Source organism: Xyrauchen texanus, chromosome 18 (genome assembly GCF_025860055.1).
Source record: "Xyrauchen texanus isolate HMW12.3.18 chromosome 18, RBS_HiC_50CHRs, whole genome shotgun sequence".
Lineage (NCBI taxonomy): Eukaryota > Metazoa > Chordata > Actinopteri > Cypriniformes > Catostomidae > Xyrauchen > Xyrauchen texanus.
The window spans coordinates 4259131-4281852 of NC_068293.1; the positions used below are offsets into that span (position 1 = coordinate 4259131).

The 22722-nt window shown below is 37.7% G+C and overlaps 1 protein-coding gene across 1 annotated transcript in view; it reads right to left on the reverse strand.

Moving 5' to 3' along the window:
* Positions 1-2546: 2546 nt before the first annotated feature.
* Positions 2547-22722, reverse strand: part of hat1 (histone acetyltransferase 1) — a 40929-nt gene continuing 20753 nt past the window's right edge. The window contains exons 8-11 of the mRNA XM_052148672.1: positions 21403-21509; positions 17647-17798; positions 13151-13267; positions 2547-3065 (exon numbers count right to left, since the gene is read on the reverse strand). Coding sequence (XP_052004632.1) covers positions 2898-3065; positions 13151-13267; positions 17647-17798; positions 21403-21509 — 544 coding nt within the window. The 3' untranslated portion in view covers positions 2547-2897. The remainder of the gene's footprint in view (positions 3066-13150; positions 13268-17646; positions 17799-21402; positions 21510-22722) is intronic.

The following is a 22722-nucleotide window of genomic DNA, read 5'->3' on the forward strand; positions in this document are numbered from 1 at the left end:
GGTCATGACCGAAAGAACTAGGTCACGAGTACAAGCGGCCGAAATGGGCTTCCTCAGAAGGGTGGCGGGCTTCTCCCTTAGAGATAGGGTGAGGAGCTCAGTCATCCGTGAGGAGCTCCTTTGCGTCGAAAGGAGTCAGTTGAGGTGGTTTGGGCATCTGGTAAGGATGCCCCCTGGCCGCCTCCCTAGGGAGGTGTTTCAGGCACGTCCAGCTGGGAGGAGGCCTCGGGGAAGACCCAGGATTAGGTGGAGAGATTACATCTCCAAACTGGCCTTGGAACGCCTCGGGGTCCCCCAGTCAGAGCTGGTTAATGTGGCTCGGGATAGGGAAGTTTGGGGCCCCCTGCTGGAGCAGCTGCCCCCGCGACCCGACTTCGGATAAGCGGTTGAAATAGATGGATGGATGGATGGTAATGCAAGAACGTTGACTTATTTATCGATATTATTTAATACAAGTGAATGTTTATCACTTCTTTTGTATATCTCCCTGGGTGCCGACATGTTTGTGTGACGTCACGCACTTGCATCTGAGAAATCGGAGTTCTTGGTTGGAATTCTGACTTCAAGTGGTGTTCCATTGCACATTTTCCTACTAGGATGTTGGAAAATCTGACTTTCCAAGTTGAATGGAATGCAGCATCAGATTTCGGCACAACACCTGACTGTGATCTGGTCATTTGTGACCTCTGAACTAGAATAATTGCATTTTCTGGTATTTACTAAATAAATAGCATTTATCCTACTTACTTCTTACCTCACAGTAGCTTGGTGGGCAAAGTTTCTGAAAATGGAACAGGTGCAGTTGACATGTAAATGTGTCCGGTTATGTGTTAAAATGTATTCATCTGCTTGATGTCAGAAAGTTACAGAAGATCCGTTCTTTTTTGCAGTTTAGTTATAATAAATGCTCTTTTTGGACTGGTGAGAAAGTGTCAGTAAAATAAGCTCACCAGTGGTGAAGCCATGGGTGGGCTGGTGTTACCCATTGGCATTCAGGCCACACAATCATTCTTTTCCACCAACAGCCAAAAGCTTGCTGGCCTTGAACCACGAACTGCTAACGTCAGCATCAAAACTTTCAAATCAACTGCAGCACAAAAAACACAACTAGATTGACACAACTTCATTATAACAAAGCTGCACTGTAAATACCAGATGCACTGATGAGACGTTCAGTTGACAGGCATCCCGTATCATGCATGCATTTATTACCCTGTCTAAAAAAATATTTTTAACAACTTTCATATTTCTGAATAGATTGCTAGGAATTGTATTCATTAGGCTTTAGGTATTAAATAACTTCTAACCGGTTCATTCAAATCAGACAGATTTGACATAAGATACTGAATTAATCTCTTGCCTCAATATCGCAGAAGCATCACCTCTCCCACACTTTAATAAGTGTACAGTTGTGATGCAGTGACACGAAACCGTAGCAGAGATATAGTAACAATTCCCATTACCATCATTTTCATCTGTCCAAATACATGGCAGCAGATTTGGTTAGGAGAAAAATGACTAAAATTGGGCCATTCTATGGTTAAAATGTCGATTCGGTTTTTACATTTTCAGACATCTTTAGGAAATCCCCATATAATGTTAAACATATGTTCTCATACACAAGGTAGGAGGCCTTTTCCATGTTATGCATGTCAAATAAAACACATTTGAATGTCCTCAAACATGAATATTGTTGGTCAATCTTTAAATATTCTTAAAATACTTTTAGTAGCTAAATGTCCTATATAAACCCTGGATGGAAACAATAGGCTAAACATTAAAAAATAACAAAATAAAAAAGGTAAAATTAAATAAATAAAAAATACTTTCCATTTTTAAATACTTTTACTGCAGTATCTCATTATTATTTTGTATAATTTCTCTTGGCCCACCCACCCAAACGTTCCTGCCTACACTACTGCAGCTCACATCTCAAAAGGTTAAGATTCCCTTAGGATAGATGGCCTGTTAAGAGAAGAGGTAGAGCATGGTGCTAGCAACACCAGGGTCATGGGTTTGATTACCAGAGAACACACAATCTGATAAAATAAATACATTTGAATACACCTGACTTGTGCTGAATGCAAGTCGCTTTGGATAAAAGCTTCTATCAAATGCATACATGTAATGCAACTGTATATCTTTTAAATAAAGCCAATGAACTGCATTATTTGGGGGGTGCTGTCCATTTTTTATTTATATTCTGCAATGTCCAAATTCAAAGATCCCTGTATAATTTACAGAATTAGCTGAGAGAATCTCTTTCTTTTGCAAGCACAATGGACAGTTTCACTGAAATAAAAATCCTATCGAAATTGTAATTGAAAGCTTGTGAATCAGAATCAAATGGGAATTTTGTACCGATCCCCATCACTAGCCAGTGTCAACAGACTGAGGACTAATTTAATAAGTAATAACTAATATGTTTTACATATCAAACACTGCAAAAAATGCTTCACCATTTCTTAAAGTCCACAAAATTAGGATCTTTTTTTAATTTTTATTATGGACACATCGCCAAAGAGATACCAGACAACACATCTGAGCAATATACAAAACATTTATTTGTTTTTCAAAGGAAGTGCTTCAAAATCTACATTTTTACATTTTCAGGAAAACATTTGATGGAAGAAACAATGACACTATCAACTCAAAAATATTCAGAGGTCTGCTCCATGGTAGACGTAATTGTACGTAATTGCCCATCATCTCTGTAACACACGTAAGAAATGCAGCTGTACCGTGTTTAAACCCTTATAAACACTGGATACAAGAGAACCAAACATTTTGTGTGTGTGTGTGTGTGTGTGTGTGTGTGTGTGTGTGTGTGTGTGTGTGTCGATGCCTTGCCAGTTTTTGGACGTTGCAGAACTCTCCCCATTTGCGTGTTTGTTTGTTTACGCCTGAGCCAGCCGCTCTAGGACTCTGTGATATTCCGCCAGCACATCCTGGAAGCTTTTCTCCAGCTCCTCGTGTTGCAGTGTCGTGTCGATCTGGCTGATGTGGGACGCCAACTCCTCTGGCTTCAAACATTTCCTCATCTTCGTCAGCTCACGCTGGTTTTTCTACACACATGGCAAAAGTGTTGGGAGAAAATACACAGCTGTCAGTACAATGCAGGAGACACTCAGATGCAAACCAGCTCGCCCGATCCCATCCAAAAACTGCCATCAAACAAAAACCCCAGGACAAAACCCATTACATCACAGCTAAAATCCACAGTGTATAAAAACAAAGCCAAGAGAGAGTAGAAATAAAAGAGAACAGAGATTGAGTCTGTAAGGTTGCTGAGAGGATTTGGCACTGAACAAAGATTCACAAGTCATAAATTGAAAAGACAGTAACAATGAATGTTCTCTACACCTGCAGTATATAGTATACATAACTGTAGGTATGCAACTTTTATGAATATATAATGACCTACTACATAAAAAAAAAAAAAAAAAGTGCTCTATGCTAGTCTGCTACCCGATCTGAGTTTGTAATTAATGAAAACATATATATATATATATATATATATATATATATATATATATATATATATATATATATATATATACATACAGTCCCTGACAAAATTCTTGTCGCTTATCTATTTTGTAGAAACACCTGCTATTAACCTGACTTTTAATTAATCATTTGGTGTTAGAAATAGCTCATATGAAAAGCTAAAACCCTCCCAAATGATGATTAATGCACTGAAATAAATTAGTTTCACTGAAAAAAGATTTATCATTTAAACAAGACAGAAAGGTCAAATTTTGGCAAGACAAAAGTTTTGTCGCCTATACTGAAATTGAACAAATTTACTTCAAATACAAAAATATGTCAGCAAATTAAGTAGTGGTGCTGTGAGATCCAAATTTAATATCTTGTATGACTTCCATGAGCTTGAAGGACTGCATCCATGCGGTTTGGCAAGGATTCTTACAATTTATTGATGAAGTCATCAGGAATAGCAAAGAAAGCAGTCTTGCATGTCTCCCAGAGTTCATCAATATTCTTTGGTTTCGTCTTCCATGCTTCCTCTTTTATCCTACCCCACATATGCTCAATCTTTGATGTGGAGATGGAAGTATGCGATGGAGCACCATCCTGCTGCAGAATTTGGCCTCTTTTATGGTTGGGAATATAAGAGGTAGCTAAGATTTCTTGGTATTTTAGACTATTGATGTTGCCTTCCACCCTGCAGATCTCTTGCACACCCCCATACTGGATGTAACCCCAGACCATGATTTTTCCGCCACCACACTTCAATGTTTTCGGGGTGAATCTTGGATCCATGCGGGCTCCAGTAGGTCTCCTGAAATATTTGCGGCGACTGTGGTGTAATTCAACAGAAGATTCATCTGAAAAATCCACCTTCTTCCACTTTTCCAGCATCCATCCTTTTAGCAGGCTGTGGGCCTTGGCAAATGCCACACGGTTTTTCAATTGTCTTTTGTTTAGTGCTGGCTTCTGGGCACTGATTTGACCATGGAGGCCATTTCGAGACAGAATCCGACAAACTGTTCTGGTTGACACAGGGACTTCAGGTGACCAGGTCTCGTGGAGCTCTGCTGCAGTGGAAAATGGGCTGGCCTTGGATTTTCGAGCCAACAAACGGTCCTCTTGAGCAGTTGTCTTGTGGGGTCTGCCTGACCTGGGCTTGTCAAAAATGTCTCCAGTGTCTTCAGATGTTTTTTTTATCCTCTGTACTTGATGCTGAGACACATTGAAGGTGTCTGCCACATCAGCAGTGGATCTGGTCTTCAGCCTCTTGATAATCAAAACTTTAGTCTCAGGGTGAATCTTAGGCATGTTTGCAGAGGTCTAGTTGCAGTTGATGTGAAGGTCTAGTGTACTGGGGTTGTTTTTATACACACCGGAGACCTAACTGATCCATTATTAGTCACAGGTGAAGCTCATATGACAAGGCGACAACACTTATGTCTTTGCAAAAATTGACTCAATGGGCTTTACCAAGCTGTGAATTTTAGAATACTTTTTAACAGTTTCGTTTTGCACTGAAACATTATTACAAAAGCTGCTGGGATTAAAATGAGCCATTTCTTGTAAAAAAATCTTGATTAGAAATATATTTCAGCGGCACTTCAGGTCAATTTGTACACAAGCGACAAGACTTTTGTCAGGGACTGTATATATATATATATATATATATATATATATATATATATATATATATATATATATATATATATATATATATATATATATACACACTCACCTAAAGGATTATTAGGAACACCTGTTCAATTTCTCATTAATGCAATTATCTAATCAACCAATCACATGGCAGTTGCTTCAATGCATTTAGGGGTGTGGTCCTGGTCAAGACAATCTCCTGAACTCCAAACTGAATGTCAGAATGGGAAAGAAAGGTGATTTAAGCAATTTTGAGCGTGACTGATTCAAGCTGATAGAAGAGCAACTTTGCCTGAAATAACCACTCATTACAACCGAGGTATGCAGCAAAGCATTTGTGAAGCCACAACACGCACAACCTTGAGGCGGATGGGCTACAACAGCAGAAGACCCCACCGGGTACCACTCATCTCCACTACAAATAGGAAAAAGAGGCTACAATTTGCAAGAGCTCACCAAAATTGGACAGTTGAAGACTGGAAAAATGTTGCCTGGTCTGATGAGTCTCGATTTCTGTTGAGACATTCAGTTGGTAGAGTCAGAATTTGGCGTAAACAGAATGAGAACATGGATCCATCATGCCTTGTTACCACTGTGCAGGCTGGTGGTGGTGGTGTAATGGTGTGGGGGATGTTTTCTTTGCACACTTTAGGCCCCTTAGTGCCAATTGGGCATTGTTTAAATGCCACGGCCTATCTGAGCATTGTTTCTGACCATGTCCATCCCTTTATGGCCACCATGTACCCATCCTCTGATGGCTACTTCCAGCAGGATAATGCACCATGTCACAAAGCTCGAATAATTTCAAATTGGTGTCTTGAACATGACAATGAGTTCACTGTACTAAAATGGCCCCCACAGTCACCAGATCTCAACCCAATAGAGCATCTTTGGGATGTGGTGGAACGGGAGCTTCGTGCCCTGGATGTGCATCCCACAAATCTCCATCAACTGCAAGATGCTATCCTATCAATATGGGCCAACATTTCTAAAGAATGCTTTCAGCACCTTGTTGAATCAATGCCACGTAGAATTAAGGCAGTTCTGAAGGCGAAAGGGGGTCAAACACAGTATTAGTATGGTGTTCCTAATAATCCTTTAGGTGAGTGTATATATATAGGCTACATTTTTTTTAATTTCAACATAACTGGACCAGATGAGTAAGGGGCTGTTCACACCAAATATGTTTTTTCTGTGCGTCTGCGCTGTTTTTCAAATGTTTTTAATGTAAACACGCTGGATGCAGTGTAAATTTTATAAAGTTTAAAAAAATTTAAACTTAAGTTGTTTTCTTTTGATGAAAATGTTCTTTAAATTTAGTAAATATTTCATCATGTCATTCATACATTTTAGTCAATTATATTCTGGCTAAAATGGCATATCATTTTGGTCTGCAAAAATGTTTGTTGACAATGTGCAAAATGACAAATCTCAAACGTCAACCAAATATTGTAAAAAATGTTTGAACTACTTACAATTATTTAAATGTATTGAAGTTATAAATGACTGATTAATATACAAATACACTCCTGAAATAATAGCATAGGATGAGCGTACTGAAATATGAGCTTCTTTGAGAAGTGACTGTTGGGAATTCTTTAAGTTTAGGATATTGTGTTACGTGTAGAGTGTTTTTGAGGAAACAGTGTATTCACATTCTGACTAGTGCCCAACACAGCTCAAGATCACCTGTTCATTTGCTTCAGTGTCTATGAAGATATAATTTGTAATAATACATTTGCATTGGGGATATTGCTGATAAATGTTAAATATATACGATTTGTTTGAGTACTGTAATTAATCCATAAGTAAAGTTAATCGTGCAGGTGTTCAGCTCACGCAGCTCAGAAATTTTTGTCATTTAATTGACGATATTTTAACCGTTGTGTCGGGTCATCTCACACAGGATTGCCGCATCATCGGTTCAACCCTTATGAAAATGTACCATGGTTTTACTATAGTAACATTTTAGTAACCTTGACTGTAGTAGCCATGGTTCATTTTGTGGTTATTATGGTTTTTACTACAAACATCAAGTTTAAGATATTGTTTCTCTAGTAAAACAATGGCTAGTTCTCGAAAGGTTAGCTTTCATGAAGTCATTAATTAAATATTTAACCATCAGGTGATATTTTTGAATTCTACCATCAGAAATGATTCCAGAACGAAATAATATAATCCGACTGATATATTTATCTAAAACACTTTCTTTTTTGAAATAGCTTCATAGATGGCAACTTTGTTTGCTACTTGCTCGTTTAGTTTTAAACTACGTTTTAAAAGAGTAGCTTGACTGTATTTGAACTATTTTAAGTTTTGAGTAGCTTGAAGCTTGGGAAGCTACAGGTTCAAAGTAGCTTCCTCAACAAATGCAATTGCTTAGAGACAAAAATAAATATAAATATGGGTTGTGTTCAGGCTTAAAATTCAATGGTTCCGGATGGTCTCGGGGACGGGCTTTAATGCCAGTGCAGACCTCTACAGATTAGATAGATAGATTATTAAAAGTTACTTGGAAAATAACCCCTTTAATTTCCAAATAGATAACTACTGTTTGTAAAAATGCCTACAGCTTCACTAAGTATTTTTAAAACATAGTAGACAGCAAACAGTGCACACTGTGCAGTACTTAGTATGTAGTAAGCCAGTATTCCATTCAAAACAACAACACCCAGCGGCTCTTACGGTCTCACACAAAAAAAAAAAGGATTTCAAAGTCAAAGTATACTTTACTGTCTCCGAGGGGAAATTTGATGTGGACTCCATGTTGCTACATGTCACTGAACATTAACATTACCCATAGTACAACACAAACACACAGTAAAAAGACTTTCAATCAATGTGAACTGCTATTCAAAATTCGCACTGATACAGGCGCAAATGAGTTCTTAATTCTATTTAAATTTACAATGTGGCACTCCGTATCTTCTTCCAGAAGGATCACTCACAATTTTCTTCAACTGGCTAAGAATGCACTGCTCGTATAGAGACAGGAGGTTGGATTTGGATACACACTAAACCCCTACCTGCACACACATACACGTGCACCCACACACCAAGAAAAGCCAGGAGAAATCTGTGAAACATTCAAAGCAAAGAGACCTCCAGAAAACACAGAGAGAGAAATGCATATGGTCTGCAGACCCTGCTTTACTTCCTCTTCAGTCTCATGTTTTCCCTCAGTCTTTGCCTCTGGCTCTTTTGTCTGGTGTGTTTGTGGTTTCAGTGCCGTCACCATTTGCTGTTCTGCACAGTGTCATGATGAGAGAGCTTCTGATCCAGAACATTAACAATGCTGGAGCTTCAGTACCAAAGTACAGCTGCATCTCATATTGCTAACATTATCTGCTACATATCAAGTCATCTTATCACAATGTCTATAAAAAAAAAAGACACACACGGCGACAATAAAAGGCTAATAAAGTCATGAAATACGGCAAAAAGATAAAAAGTACTTTGTCAGGAATGACTAGGCCTGCACAGAAATTCGTTGACAACTCAGCAGAATTGGAAAGTTCTACACGTCCACTTTCACAGATTCACTTATCAAAGGAATAGTTCACCCAAACATTTAAATCATTCATCATTTACAGACCCTCATGCTTGACTTTTTTCAGTAAAATAAAGGACATATTTGGCAGAATGTTCACACTGCTCTTCACAACACAATGAGTGCATCTACATGCATGTTCTTACACCGCACAGGAAAGACACAGCCCATATCGCAAAAAGGAAAGCAAAGAGAAAAAGGAGAGAGGTAAAATATCATATGATGAGGACATGAACGCACTGAAAGGTAAACGTTCCCAGACTAGTTAAAAAGGATAATGATTGACAAAATATTATGAGTAATATACTGAAATATTATAAGTTTTAATGAGCTAGCTAGCATAATGTACCTCGATGACACAAAAGGTGTGTAGACAAATAATGTACTATATTAGCTGTACTACTATGCAATCACAATAAAAACAAGAAGACATTAAACATACTCAAATTTGTATAAACTTTTATTAACTTCACCCAAAAATTAGCGAACTTGGCCAGCTAACAAGAAACAAATGAGTTAACTTGACTTTGGCAAATTGACAATTACGAGCCACCACACTAAAGTCATACAACTAGCACAGTTGAGCATGGTTGGCCAACCGTGGCGAGAAAGGTTTGGAACCATACGGAGGAGAACCATGCTGGAGTGGAAATGCTACTGGAACCGTTTTTCACCATGTTCAGGATTGTTTGTGCCCCTCTTCACAGTAACGAAAGTCTAAGACTGTTTTAACAGATTCAATATATCAATAAAAATAAAAAAGAAACAATGAATCGGTTATCGGATTCCAACACCTTAGTTATCGGTATCACCAAATCATCGTGAGTTTTTATAAATAAATTAAACTAACTTAGATATAAGGAATAAGGAAGATTCCTGAGAAATGCAAGCTTGTAGTACCATCTGTTTACTCTAGATGGCAGTAAGTGAAATTTCAGCTGTATGAGCAACATGCAGTAACAACAAACTGCAACACTAGGTAACGTTACATTTGAGTCTTGTTTAAATATGTGCGTGCTTGTGTGTGCAGGATTAACGCCTTAATCCTTTCGCGTACCCCCTCTCTAACGCATAGATAACATTCACACAATGCATTCTGAAAATACGTATAATTAACACAATCTTTGTAAAACAACTGGAACTGCGCATCATTGCAGGTATGGTGTTGCCGGCCGACTTTGTGCAATTGCGTGGTCAAGCTCAAGTGCTTTTTTATGTCACATTTGACAATTTAGCAAGGTTGAGCTCATTACTAAAAAACATCATGCAACAATGGGAAAACAATTCTCTAGCGTGCGAGCAAATGGGAGTGAAAATTACTGCGTGTGAATGTGGAAAATTATTTGGCCACACCGGATGTCTGACACCTGCCATCAAAGCTTATGAACTTATACCATCAGACTCAAAACTCCCTATGCATCTAACCTTAAATACAAATTACATTTTAATCTAAGCTACGTCACCTAGCAGTGTGCAGTGTGCTGGGCTGATGAAAAAAGATACTTGTGTGATGCACGATGCATGAGTCAATTATTTTTTTTAACTGCAAAAGATAGGGTTATTTCATTGCATATTTATCTGACCTTTATGACAACCAGTTTGGTGTTTCTACACTACGGGGCAAACAAAATAATTTTTGCCAGTGAGAAAAACATGAACTAGTTTTGAATGTTATTTTACACGGTGATGAAACTAAAAGAATGGTAAATCTCAGATCTGTATTCAAGTACCCCCATTGTCACCTCACATACCCCCATGGGTACACGTAACCCATTTTGGGAAACACTGATCTAAGGAATATGCTTCTGTTGAAGCCATTAGTGTGCATTATTTGAACTTCATCATCTAATCATCTTTTAGTGTTTGATAGCGGAATTCCTGGTGAACAACTACATTACCTACGATCCAGCAGAGAAAGACCCACCAATCAGAGAACAGTAGACATCGAAGCCCATGAAATGAGCCCAGCAGTGACCACCCACACCCATGACGCACTGTGAATAATGCAGTCGAATCTTTCTCCCTTCACCCATAAACTAAATATACTAGATGTTTGTACATATCAGAATATTTTGCATAACAAAAAAAAAATGGATTGTTTATAAAACCAATAGTTGTAAATATTTCCAGTTTTTATTAAAATTAGATAATTTGCAAAGCCTCATAGGACAGTAGTTCGGAAAGACGGTAAAACGATGTTAAGTACACAGTCTCTTTGTCCGATTAATTTTTTTTATTCAAATCAAAGTCTGATGTTGTGATTCATCTGAGAGCTGGTTGGGTTGGTTCATCACTTAAAATGCTTTTATGAAGGATTTTAGGCTTGTTTATATTTTAAAGCCTCATGTTATGCACCAAATCTTAATTTTCTGGATATAATTGGAATTTTGGTTGCACAAAAAACTGCTTTTGGGATTTGATTAATTTTGGACTCTTGTAGTCGTCGTAGTAAAGAAAGACTAAGAAGTCTCTGATCATTCTATAAATCGATAAATAAAAAAATACAACCATCGGCTGATTAACCAGTTATCAGTCTTTTCCATCACCTTAGTTATCAGCATCAGCAAAATCCACTATCGGTTATATTATAGTGGTACATTCAGCCTCTAATACGAATACAGCGCTCAGCTCAATTATAACACAATTTTCTATATTTAGACCCATTCTGCATATCTTCTTCCACAATCAGTGCAGATAAAACAAAAAACTGTTCAGATTTCATATAAGGTTAACTTCTTAAGACATTAAAATACTGTGTCAAACAGCTACAAATTGTAACCATAACTTATACACCAGCTGCAGGAAAATAACGCATTACTATTCTCAAGGTCAAAAGAATTTAATTGCGTTACACTGATGCTCAGAGACTTGACTCCAATCATGAGATACAACACCACTGTGTCTTTATACAGAGACGATTAGAGAGAGGGTCTGTGTGCAGGTGACTGGGTGTTGTATTCTCCCTGATAAATGGCTCCGCTTAAATCACATGCAAATCTGTAATAATGACACTTGTTGTGAATGGAGCTTGTGGTGTGGCTGTGGAGACTGCGGCGGCCGCCCGGTGTGAGCCAATATAACCTCAAACAAAACCAAAGCGAGGACTCAGGTCCCTCTCGCTCTTAACGCCGCATGAGAGGATCAAACAGGAAATGGCAAGAACTCTTCACACCGCTCAATGAATAAATTATCTCAGAATATCAAAACAGCAGCAGAGAAACTTTGTTTTTGTTCATTTAAGAAACAGAGTACAGGACTGCCAACATTTCATTGGCCTGACTATAAATGATGCATTTTATTTTACCCTTCAACTATCCAAAAAATAATACTAATAAGACCAATGATTATCATAACACACTTTCATACAAATAACGAGTAAACAGCAGATTATCGGTTCATAAAAACGTAACCTTTTGTTACGTTTTGTAACAAAGTGTCAGCTGAACAGTTAATAAACACATTCAGCCACAACATTAAAACCACCTGCCTAACATTGTGTAGGTCCCCCTCATGCCACCAAAACAGCGCCAACCTGCCTCTCGGGATAGCATTCTGACATAATATTCTCCTCAACACAATTGTACAGAGCGGTTATCTGAGTTACTGTAGACTTTGTCTGTTTGAACTAGTCTGGCCATTCTCTGTTGACCTCTCTCATCAACATGACATCTTCATCAACAGAACTGCCCCTAACTGGAGTAAATTCTAGAGACTGTTGTGTGTGAAATATCATGAGATTAGTCAGAACCTAACATACTGACATACTGAGTGACAATGCAGCACTGGCCCAACAGGGCCCAAGCTCCCTCACACTGGCCCAGGGCCATCCTTATTGTTGAGGCCTGGCATACTAATGTAACTGGGCCAAAAAATGTACTGAAGAAAACCGCTCTCTTTGTAGTGGAGAAATGCTTAATTTAACATGCTATAGTTTGAACTGCGGTTTGGAGAACGTTATGCAAGCAGGCCAATTTTGGCAGTCGCAGCCGTCTAAACACTGGGGTTTGTTTTGGCAAGACTTCACTCGTTTTGTTGTTTCCTGGAATCCATGTTCAGCACATGGAGTTCAGGTTGCTTTCTCTGTGCTTTATGACTGATAAATCATTGCATGGGAGTTGTAGCAGTTATGCCTAATAACTAATGTACTCAGTGTACAGTCAGACTGCAGACATTTTGAAGCTTCAAAGCGGTTCGTCAAAATCTACAGACAGGGATGGACCTAAATGGAGACACCATGGACTTCTATTGTTTTTATATAGCTAATTAGAAGTACTAAAGACTAACCCTAACCCACACCCTAACTATTTGCATTTTTCAGAATTAAAACAAAACATTTGAGTCATATTTTTCAAATAGGGACATCCCCAAATGTCCACAAAAACACGTTTTGTCAGATTTAGCTAACTTCTGTGGGGAAATGTGTCCCCGAAAGTACACGCACGCACACACACTTACTCTGTAGGGTCCGTAGAGTCTTTTCTTGACCTCCAAGCGAAATTCTCTGGCTTTCTCTTCATCATTCATGTCTGTGTTTCTGAGACGCAGAATTTCATAGACACGTCGTGCATGTTTCTGAAAAAGACACAGTGGACAAAAGGGACACTTATAAAAGCTTTTTTATCTATTTATTAATATTATGGGATATTTTCAACCTAATGTCTATGGACACTGTTGGTGTCATAATCTATTTATTACAGAAGCACAGTAAATGTGTCGTACCTCATTTTTTCACAGTGCCACTCATCTGCCTGGCTTTAATTGTAATGCACTATTTAAACATGTTCGTTTACAGTATGGTTTTTAAAACTGAGGTGTGAGTTACAATTGTCTGTGGTTGTTAACATCATTAGGGGTCTCTAACTAATCAAACAACAGAAAACCCTTTTATTCTGCCTCTGTTGCTTTTTATATTAAGCAAAGTACAAGAAAGTATTTCTCAACTTCAAAGACTTCCTGAGTATAACAAATTATGCAAACAAACGTTTCCAAGTATTTGTGAAATCTGCTATGAAGTGTGTAAATTGAGCATTGCCAGTCATATTTCCATATGCTAAACTGTCAAGTGGAAGAAAAACAGTGTTGTAACATTGAACAGCCAATGCTCTATTTATATTGTTTCAGAACAGTATTTTGCCTTTGCAAAACAAAAATGGAAGAAAAGAAAATATGTTTTCAATAATTACAACAAAATTACTTTTGAAAAAAAAAAAATTAAATATATTGTAAATGTGCATCTTTAACAACACATTGTCATATGAACAAAGAGCCACCAGTAGTTAAACTGATTTCCTTACATTTGCATTTTTAACATTACTAAAACATTTTAAAGCATGTAAAAATTAAAAGGAAATCCAGCAGCACTTGTGGAGTGGAGAATAATTCAAACATTATTTTGCTAATGCATTTCAGCATCTAAGCCTTCATCAGAGCTAAAACAATACATGTGGATAAAAGGATTTTTCAAATACAAACAGGCAGAGTACAAAATACCAATCAACGGGCTAGAATGAAATCACATGGTATAGTAAATTCCAATTATATCACAGTGGGAGGAAAACACAAAATACATAACCACATAACCACACATTTTGAAAAAGACATGAACAATTGTAATATGCATAAAATAATTATAAACAAAGAGTTGATAAAATTAGGAATTTAAAAATTCTATTAAAATCAATTCTTCATACATCCCTTCTGGGAAAAGATCTCTAAATAAAAAAATCTCTCTCTTTTTACAGAGCTGATCAATGTTGCCCCATCTTGCTGGGGATTCTATATGTTCAATACCAAAGAACTAAAATTATATGGGATGGTTGTTCTTTAAAGTGTCACTCCTTCAAAATTGAACTCCTGTGTTCAGTGATATGGTCTTTTAGGCAGCGACATGTTCCCCAATATAAACTTTTTCACAAGGGCATTGAATTATGTATATTACATTTTTTGTTTTACATGGAACAAATATATTAATATTATCTTTGTATAATGGATGATTAAGAACTTAACATTTCTTGTATACTGGCAATTAAAACCGTTACCACATTTAAAGTTTCCAAGAGGAAATGATCCTGTAAGGGTTAGTTAGTTACAGGTTCCATTGGGAAAAGAGCTCTAACTACTTTGTCAATAATGTTTCCTGCTCTTTTGTAGGTGATAAGAGGTGGATCTTTAAATGAAAGCTTTGGCCATGAATAAGAGTGTTTCAACTTGTTGATTTAGTATAGAGAGATGAAGAAAGACTTGTTTCAAATTTCTTCAACACTACAGGTTAAAGAGAAGTTAAGTCCACCCAAGTTAGTTTAAAAGGTCATCATGAAGAGTGGTGACTGGGTCTTTCCAAAGTACAAAGACATCATCAATGTATCTTTTCCATGATGTATGAGAGGAAAGGGATTTTTTTTTGTGTGGTTCCTATAATACGGTTTCTTCCAAAACGCCCACAAACAGGCATGGAAAACTAGGTGCCATTTTTGTTCCCATTGCAGTTCCTGAAATCTGTAAATATGGGGTATCATTGAGGAAAAATTTCCTTTTTAAAATGAAAGAGGACAAACTGGTTAAAACGGCTGTTGATGGTGGTGTTTTCGTCGTCATCAAATTCTCTAAGCACCTTGTTGGTTTTGTGAAGTTGTGCCAGAATAACTCTAAAGCATGTAAAATGCCATTGTACTGATTCATTGACAAACAGTTTAAAACAACTGATTCAGTGAAATGAATACAACTTCCCTTTTTATCAGAGGTTTAAACATTAGACACAATATCTTTTACTAATCAGTTCAACTGATTCATTAAAAATAACTAAATCAACTGAGCCATTTGTTTGCAAATTGGACTGCATGCTCGTTTTTGCATGCAGTCAGTGAGGACGTAATAGAAACAGGCATGTGATCAACATTAGTTAACATGAACTGTCTTCACCTATTATTAATCTTGTTTACTGGTAATTTCAATATAAGTATATATCCAGGGTAAGGATGCACCGAACCAGGTAAGGATGCTGATCCTTCAGTACAAGTTCCGATACAGATGTTTTAGAAGAATTGTGTATCGGTCCGACGAGCCCGATCCAAATCCGACACTGCGTGTTAGTCGTGTTCATTACTGTCATGCTCCAAAAATGACATAAAAGAACCATAAAAACACCATTAAAGTAGTTCATATGACTCGAGCATTTTATTCAAAGCCACTTGAAGACGTATAATAGCTCTGTAAATTACAAAAGGCTGTGTTTAATAAGTAAATATATAGTGTGCAGCGCGCTAGTGAATGGTGCAGCTCTGTCAGTAAATGCAGGCTGTTAAACGCAGAAATAGCATGCAAGGCTACAACGCGATTTCAATTTTTATTCACTCCATGACGGTGCGGATATCATGTTATACCAATTTTTCAGAGGTCAACATTTGCAGAAATGAAAGAGATTTCCCTCAACATGTACTGTTCCAGTGCTGCTTTTACAAAAGTTACGCTGATTTTTCCACATTAATGTGAAAATGCCAATGAATAAAAATCTAATATTACATGTTCTTAGGAGTGTCAACCCCTCACTAACGTATAGCTAGTGTTATTTCTGGATTTTTACAGAGAGTGATCTCCCAAAACTCATGTCCATTTTCATTACATCCCTAACCAAAGTTTATTTTCTGATCTAAACTGCGGAAAAACACTGCAGCACAACTATTAAAGTACTAGCTGAAGCAATTACAGGCTGAATGTTTATCCCTGCACATTTTCTTTGGGTTAAAAGCACCTTGACCTGGGATTCTTGTGCTGCTTGATGGTCCAAAAGTCTGTAACCATGACTTCTCCTGTAACCATGACTCCGAGGGTTCGTCCATCCTTAACGCAGTTCCCACTATAGTAGTAAGGAGAGCTGAGCATTTTGCCTGGCCATGTCACAGGCACCACCCTGAGTTAATCACTAACTAACAACACTGGCAGAGGGGATTGTGGGCCATGAAAGGGGATGCTGGGTTATAACTGGAGTGGCCAGAGTCGCTAGAAAGAGGGCAGTGCCACAGGGGGTCACTGTTAGGCCCACCCCCACTTACTACCTGCTAATGGCCAGCAGCCCTCTCATACCCACTCCTACCTATAATTGCAATTCAAGATCATGAAAAGCCATCAGGGTAAAGCCATTATGTCTGTTAATCATACAATTCACTGGCTTTGTTTTACCATCTAAAATGTATTTGAAAGATATTTCTTACATTTTTAACAATGTTCGATGCATTTGTGTTACCACATTAAACATCAGTAAATGCTGATTTAATTTTATGTGTAAAAGGCAATAAATTCTAATCCAATCTAATTATTCAGTTTGTGAATTTGTAAACGAATAGATTACATTATGGCCTTTTTGACATAAAAGGTTGAATCTTTGTTTCACACAGGATCATGGGTAGTGTAGTTTTCACTAGAAATTCCACTATTAAACACAATAAAAAAATAAATAAGTAGAAATAACGTGGAGTGGTGGCTTCAACAAAAGCATATACCATTGATTAACAACTTCCAAGCTCACAGTATGTATGTCTTTAAAAGTCATCATAAAAAATTAATTTCTCTATGGAAAACTGAAAGACATTTTTACTTCCCGAACACGACTGTTGCGACTATTACAATATCTAAACACTCTCACACTCGCAAGTTAAGATACAAGGAGCAGCACGAAACTTGCCTACAGGCACAGTCTTTGGAAAATGTAATGCCTGAATAAAAGAACTTCAGATCATTAAGACCCAGTGTTGGTTAAAAATCTCGATTTAGCATATGACACATTGAGCCGCAGTGCTCACATGGTGAAAGATGTGAGTCTGAATCCAACTTGTGACATTACAAAATCTCATTCCCATCTTCTCCTGAAATTTCACTTAACAATGTCTATAAATAAAAAGTTCAATAAAAAGCCAAAAAAATAATAATTAATGAAGTAAAGCTGCAGGAGATGTTACCTTGTTGATCTTGAGTTTGTCTCTAGCCTCAGACACCATCTCATCACTGAAGCCCTGAGAGAGTTTCTCACTAGAGAATGAAGGCAGAGCCAAACACAGCTTCACCAGCACGAAATCCCTCAGCTTCACGAAGTTCTCAGACGGATTTTCCGCTGCAGACAGTTACAAACAGTCAAATGCTGATAGTCTTCGAAGATTTATTCAAGAACGTTAAAACACAGTATTTCAAAGATGCAGATAGCAGAGATCAGACAAGCACAAATCAACCTTCACTAAAGGAATCGTATACCCCAAAAATGAAAATTGTAATTTTCGAAACTTGGCAAGTGAAGTCAATGTGACCAGATACCATTGGTTCTCAAGTCTAATGATTGTGATGTACAGAGTTTGAATGTGATGAGCAGAGATGAGAACTGAGGGCAACAATGTCAGTAAACTACACATTTCGGTCTGTTGGAGTGGAGCATGTGAATCATATAGCCTGCTTTTATGATGCTTTTATAGTAATATAGTAAGGTCCTTTCAAACCAAATTTAAATGGTTTTGCAACCATTTCTCACCATGATGAAGATTTTGAACAGAAACAATGGAGCCTTTCACAGTGGTAGTAGGGACATTTGTGCAAAAGCAAGATTATATTTTTTACGGTGACTGTGTCGAATAATTTTCTAAGCCCTGCAATTAAATGCCTACACCAATAAAACTTGAGCGTTGCATCCCATGTCAGGAACCGCAGCAGTTACCAACACCAGTACAACTGGTAGTGTGGATGTCTGTGTATTTTATTGCATCAAATGTCTAAAAAAATCTAAGATAATTTCTCCTTTTCAGACTGGCTCGCTAGAGAACTCTCTTGTCTTTCGTACAGTGATTCCATGGTTTTTTTTGCACACTTTTTTATCTAAAGTGTGCGCCGTCAGCAGAGGCTCGCTTCAAAAACCCGTGAAAATATAAACCCAAAAATGTTTACTTTGATAGTAAATGCAAAGCGCTCCAGTTTCACATTAATTTAACAGCAAGGTAATGGCAAATGTTCCTCTTTCATGCATGCAGCGTCGATGACACACAGTTTCACAGAGGAGACAAACACTAACTCAATTTCTGTGGAGTGATAAAATGATGAAACAAAATATCCAAGGTTTTGCTTCATGAGAAATAAGGCTTGTGGGTTTAATCAAAGACCATTCATTTACATTTATGCATTTGGCAGATGCTTTTTATCCAAAGCGACTTACAGTGCCCTTATTACAGGGACAATCCCCCAGAGCAACCTGGAGTTAAGTGCCTTGCTCAAGGACACAATGGTAGTGGCTGTGGGGATCGAACCAGCAACCTTCTGCTTAAGAGTTTAGTGCTTTAGCCCACTACACCACCACCAGAAGACCAATGTGGTCTTCTCATGTTGTAGCCCATCCACTTCAAGGTTCGACATGTTGTGCATTCTGAGATGCTATTCTGCTCACTACAATAGTATAGAGGGGTTATCCGAGTTACCATAGCCTTTCTGTGAGCTCGAACCAGTCTGGCCATTCTCTGTTGACCTCTCTCAGTTTCTGTCTGCAGAACTGTCGCTCACTGGATGTTTTTTGTTTTTGGCACCATTGTGTGTACAAATCCCAGGAGATCAGCAGTTACAGAAATACTCAAAGTCCCGTCTGGCGCCAACAATCATGCCACGGTCCATATCACTGAGATCAAATTTTTTTCCCATTCTGATGATTGATGTGAACATGCCCGACAGGACTTGTGAACCTGAGGGGTTTCGGGATGGGTTCAGGTCAGTTTTTCAAGTAGGACTTTGGGTTTATAATGAATGAAAAAAATAAACAGGCTGTAACAGATAAATGACAGACAAGGAGGAGGCAGGAACTGTTTCTGTTCTGTTTTCCCATTGATTTCCCATGTAAACACATGCTGGACGAATATCTTTGATATTTGCACCGTGTCGCTTTTTTTTCAGCACTGGAACATTTTAAATGTAATTTCAAGTTAACAAAAATTCATTTTTGAGGCACCTGCATTCTGTTTCATTATTTGCGCAGTGTCTAGATTATTTTTAGCGCAGTTTCAAAAATTCAACAATCTGAACAATTTCAGGCTGCATAGAGGGGACTGTTGCAGGGTTTCATTTTATTGCTGATTTTTCTGCACCGAGTGAAGTTTCAGCAAATAAACAGAAGTCAATGTTTTTCCCCTTCTGCTCTAGTGTACTAAAGGGCTGCCATGCCTTGTTAAAACTGTGTAACAGTTTCAGTACTGTTATGAATGTTGCCTAAAAAACAGCCTACTGCAACAGTACTTGCTAGAAGAAATTAATATTTCAGGTTTGGGTCGAGTTTAGGCTTAAAATCTGACAGTATCGTTTGGGCTGGGTAGGGCCGGGCCACACGGTCTCGGGTACTGGTCGGGTTTCATTTTAAGACCCGTGCAGACCTCTAACAGGTGCTACTAATAAAGTGGTTAGTGAGTGTATATCTTTAAATATAACAATAAGGGTGATGGAACATAGTTCATTTTTGGCCATTAGCACATCTGTGGCGGTTTCAACATTTTAATATTTTGTATTTCTAAGTATGTTTAATTTCTTATCAAAATGCAATGGTAGTGAGGTGCTTGCATGCGTGGTTTAACCTGTAGTTACCTTGGTCTTCTTACAAATACCACTGTTAAAGCTATAGATAATTCAGAAGAACTATTTGTGCTATACAACTATGAAATTTTTATAATTACTAAAGATAGCTTGATCTAGATAGCCTGATCAATTTTCCTTCTGTATAAAATGTAATACTCTATGATTGTAGGAAAAAGTAACTGGCTTGTTTAACTGTACTTTATCAGTTGGAGTCCCAAGACACAATGTTGCAATATCATATTTCAATTTAGCCCTATATAAATTAGGAGTTTATAGGTTTTCACAGGTATTTTTACAGATGTTACTGTCCTAAATATCAGTAAGTTTATATCTGCTTCCCAAATCTAAATCAATGTTTGACTGTTGAAATTACATTTCATATTGACAAAAAAATGCAATTTTGACAATTGCACTTATTTGTGCTGCACAATACAATATATCACTTCTATTACATTCTATCACTTTTTTTCCAATTATGGACACAAACTAATTAGTTGTTCACTGGTGCTACCAAATTACTTGTTTTTGACACCATCTGAATAACTTGGTGGCACTGGTGCCACTGCTCACAGATTATAGTCTGGATCCCTGGAGAGTGAGTAGATGAGAGCAAATTATCCATTTAAAACTTTTATATTGAATAAATCAGTGGTTAAATGTCAGCTGAATGCATGTTTACTTTGGTAAAGAGTGTTGTTAGATAGCAGAGGAAACAAAGACAACTTTCGAAGAGATGAAAAACGAGGGTGGAAAAGACAGATATATGCACAGAGTGAGATAGAAATGGGAAAGTTGTAAGTGGAAAGAGTGAGGTGTGTGTGTCTCTCTCTCTCTCTCTCTCTCTCTGTGTGTGTGAATAATTGTGTCTTTGTTGAGGGGGTGAGTGAATGGCAGCATGTGGCCAGCACATTTCAACAGCAAACTGCCTGCAATTAACATCACATCCTTTCACCTCCCAACACCAGCGCAACCCCATAGCTCACTTATAAGTCAAAGTCACAGTGACGCTTGCTTTAGCAAACACCACTTATTGGAAAAAACTCAAATTAAGACAAACAAGAAAGACAAATAAACAGCCTAAATAAGGACTCATAAATGACAAGGCTTACGTTGGACACTCATACCTGTGATGTCCTGTACTTTAGGTGAACTGCAGTAGTATCGGTGGACTGTCTCTAAGAGCTGAGCCCCGTGACCTTCTCCCTGGAATGGTGGTAAAATCAGCATCTGACTGCACACACACACACACACACACACACACACACACACACACACACACACACACACACAAGCTTTAGTAGCACAAGGCTTAACCACAATACCAATTTAAGCTTAGAGCTCTTGAGCTTTTAAGCAATGGTTCAGCAAACACTGAGCAGCGTTACACCTCCAGCACCCATCAGATGCACACTGCACTACTGACTTTACAGCATCTAATGAAACTGACACTATAGATCAGTGCTTCAGGACCCAACACATGACAAAATGAATTATAAAAAAAAGTTAAGAAAATGTTGCAAGAATCACATTAAAAACATGACACTTAAATTCATGATATGTATTAACATGAAATGTGCTGAATAGGAAAATTGACAATTCAGTTAATAACAATTCAGCAGAAGTGTGATTTACCAGCCTAATACATAGAACAAAACTTGTCAAATATTATATAAGTATTGCCAAGTGATAGGTGAATTTGCACCAAAATAGTGTCAAGATTGATTGCACCTTAGGCCATTGACGCCAACAACAAAATATATACAGTAACAGTACAGGGTTTCACCTTTTTTGACCAATTCATTTCAATGACTTTCCATGACAGGTGTTTGAATACTGGATATAGATTTAAAAAACATTTTGATTCAGATTTGCTAATCAATCGTGTAAGTGAACAGTTACAGCCAATTAATTAGAGAAAACAAAAACAACTCAAAATAAAATGCCACAGTCAAAACATGAACATGGCTTGTTTGTTTTTGTTGGTTATTTTACTTAACACAATAACAATATCTAGCTCATCATTTTTTTTTTTTTAGAGCAGATCAAAACAAGAAACATTCTATATATATATTCATTATAGAATATCTTTCAGTGTATTGGTGCGACTACAAAGTTGGCTGACTCTCTGATTGTGCTCTGTAGTTTTTTGTTCTGTATGAGAATTCTCAAACGGCAAATGTTCCAAACATGAAAGGAAACTGGTCTCGAACGCTCAGATCATCGTAAACAGAGCTGCAAGAAGCACGGGCTGGGTCACGAATTCTGCATTGATTATTTGTTTAAAACCTCTATGAAAGCCCATATGTGTCGATGATTAAACCAGTTAAAAATTGTATTAAACGGCCCATACATTCTAAACATGGGATGGGATTTGTTTAATTGTAAAAAGTGTGCCGTGGCAGAAAAAAGGTTGGGAAACACTGTTCTAGATCAACCTCATTTTA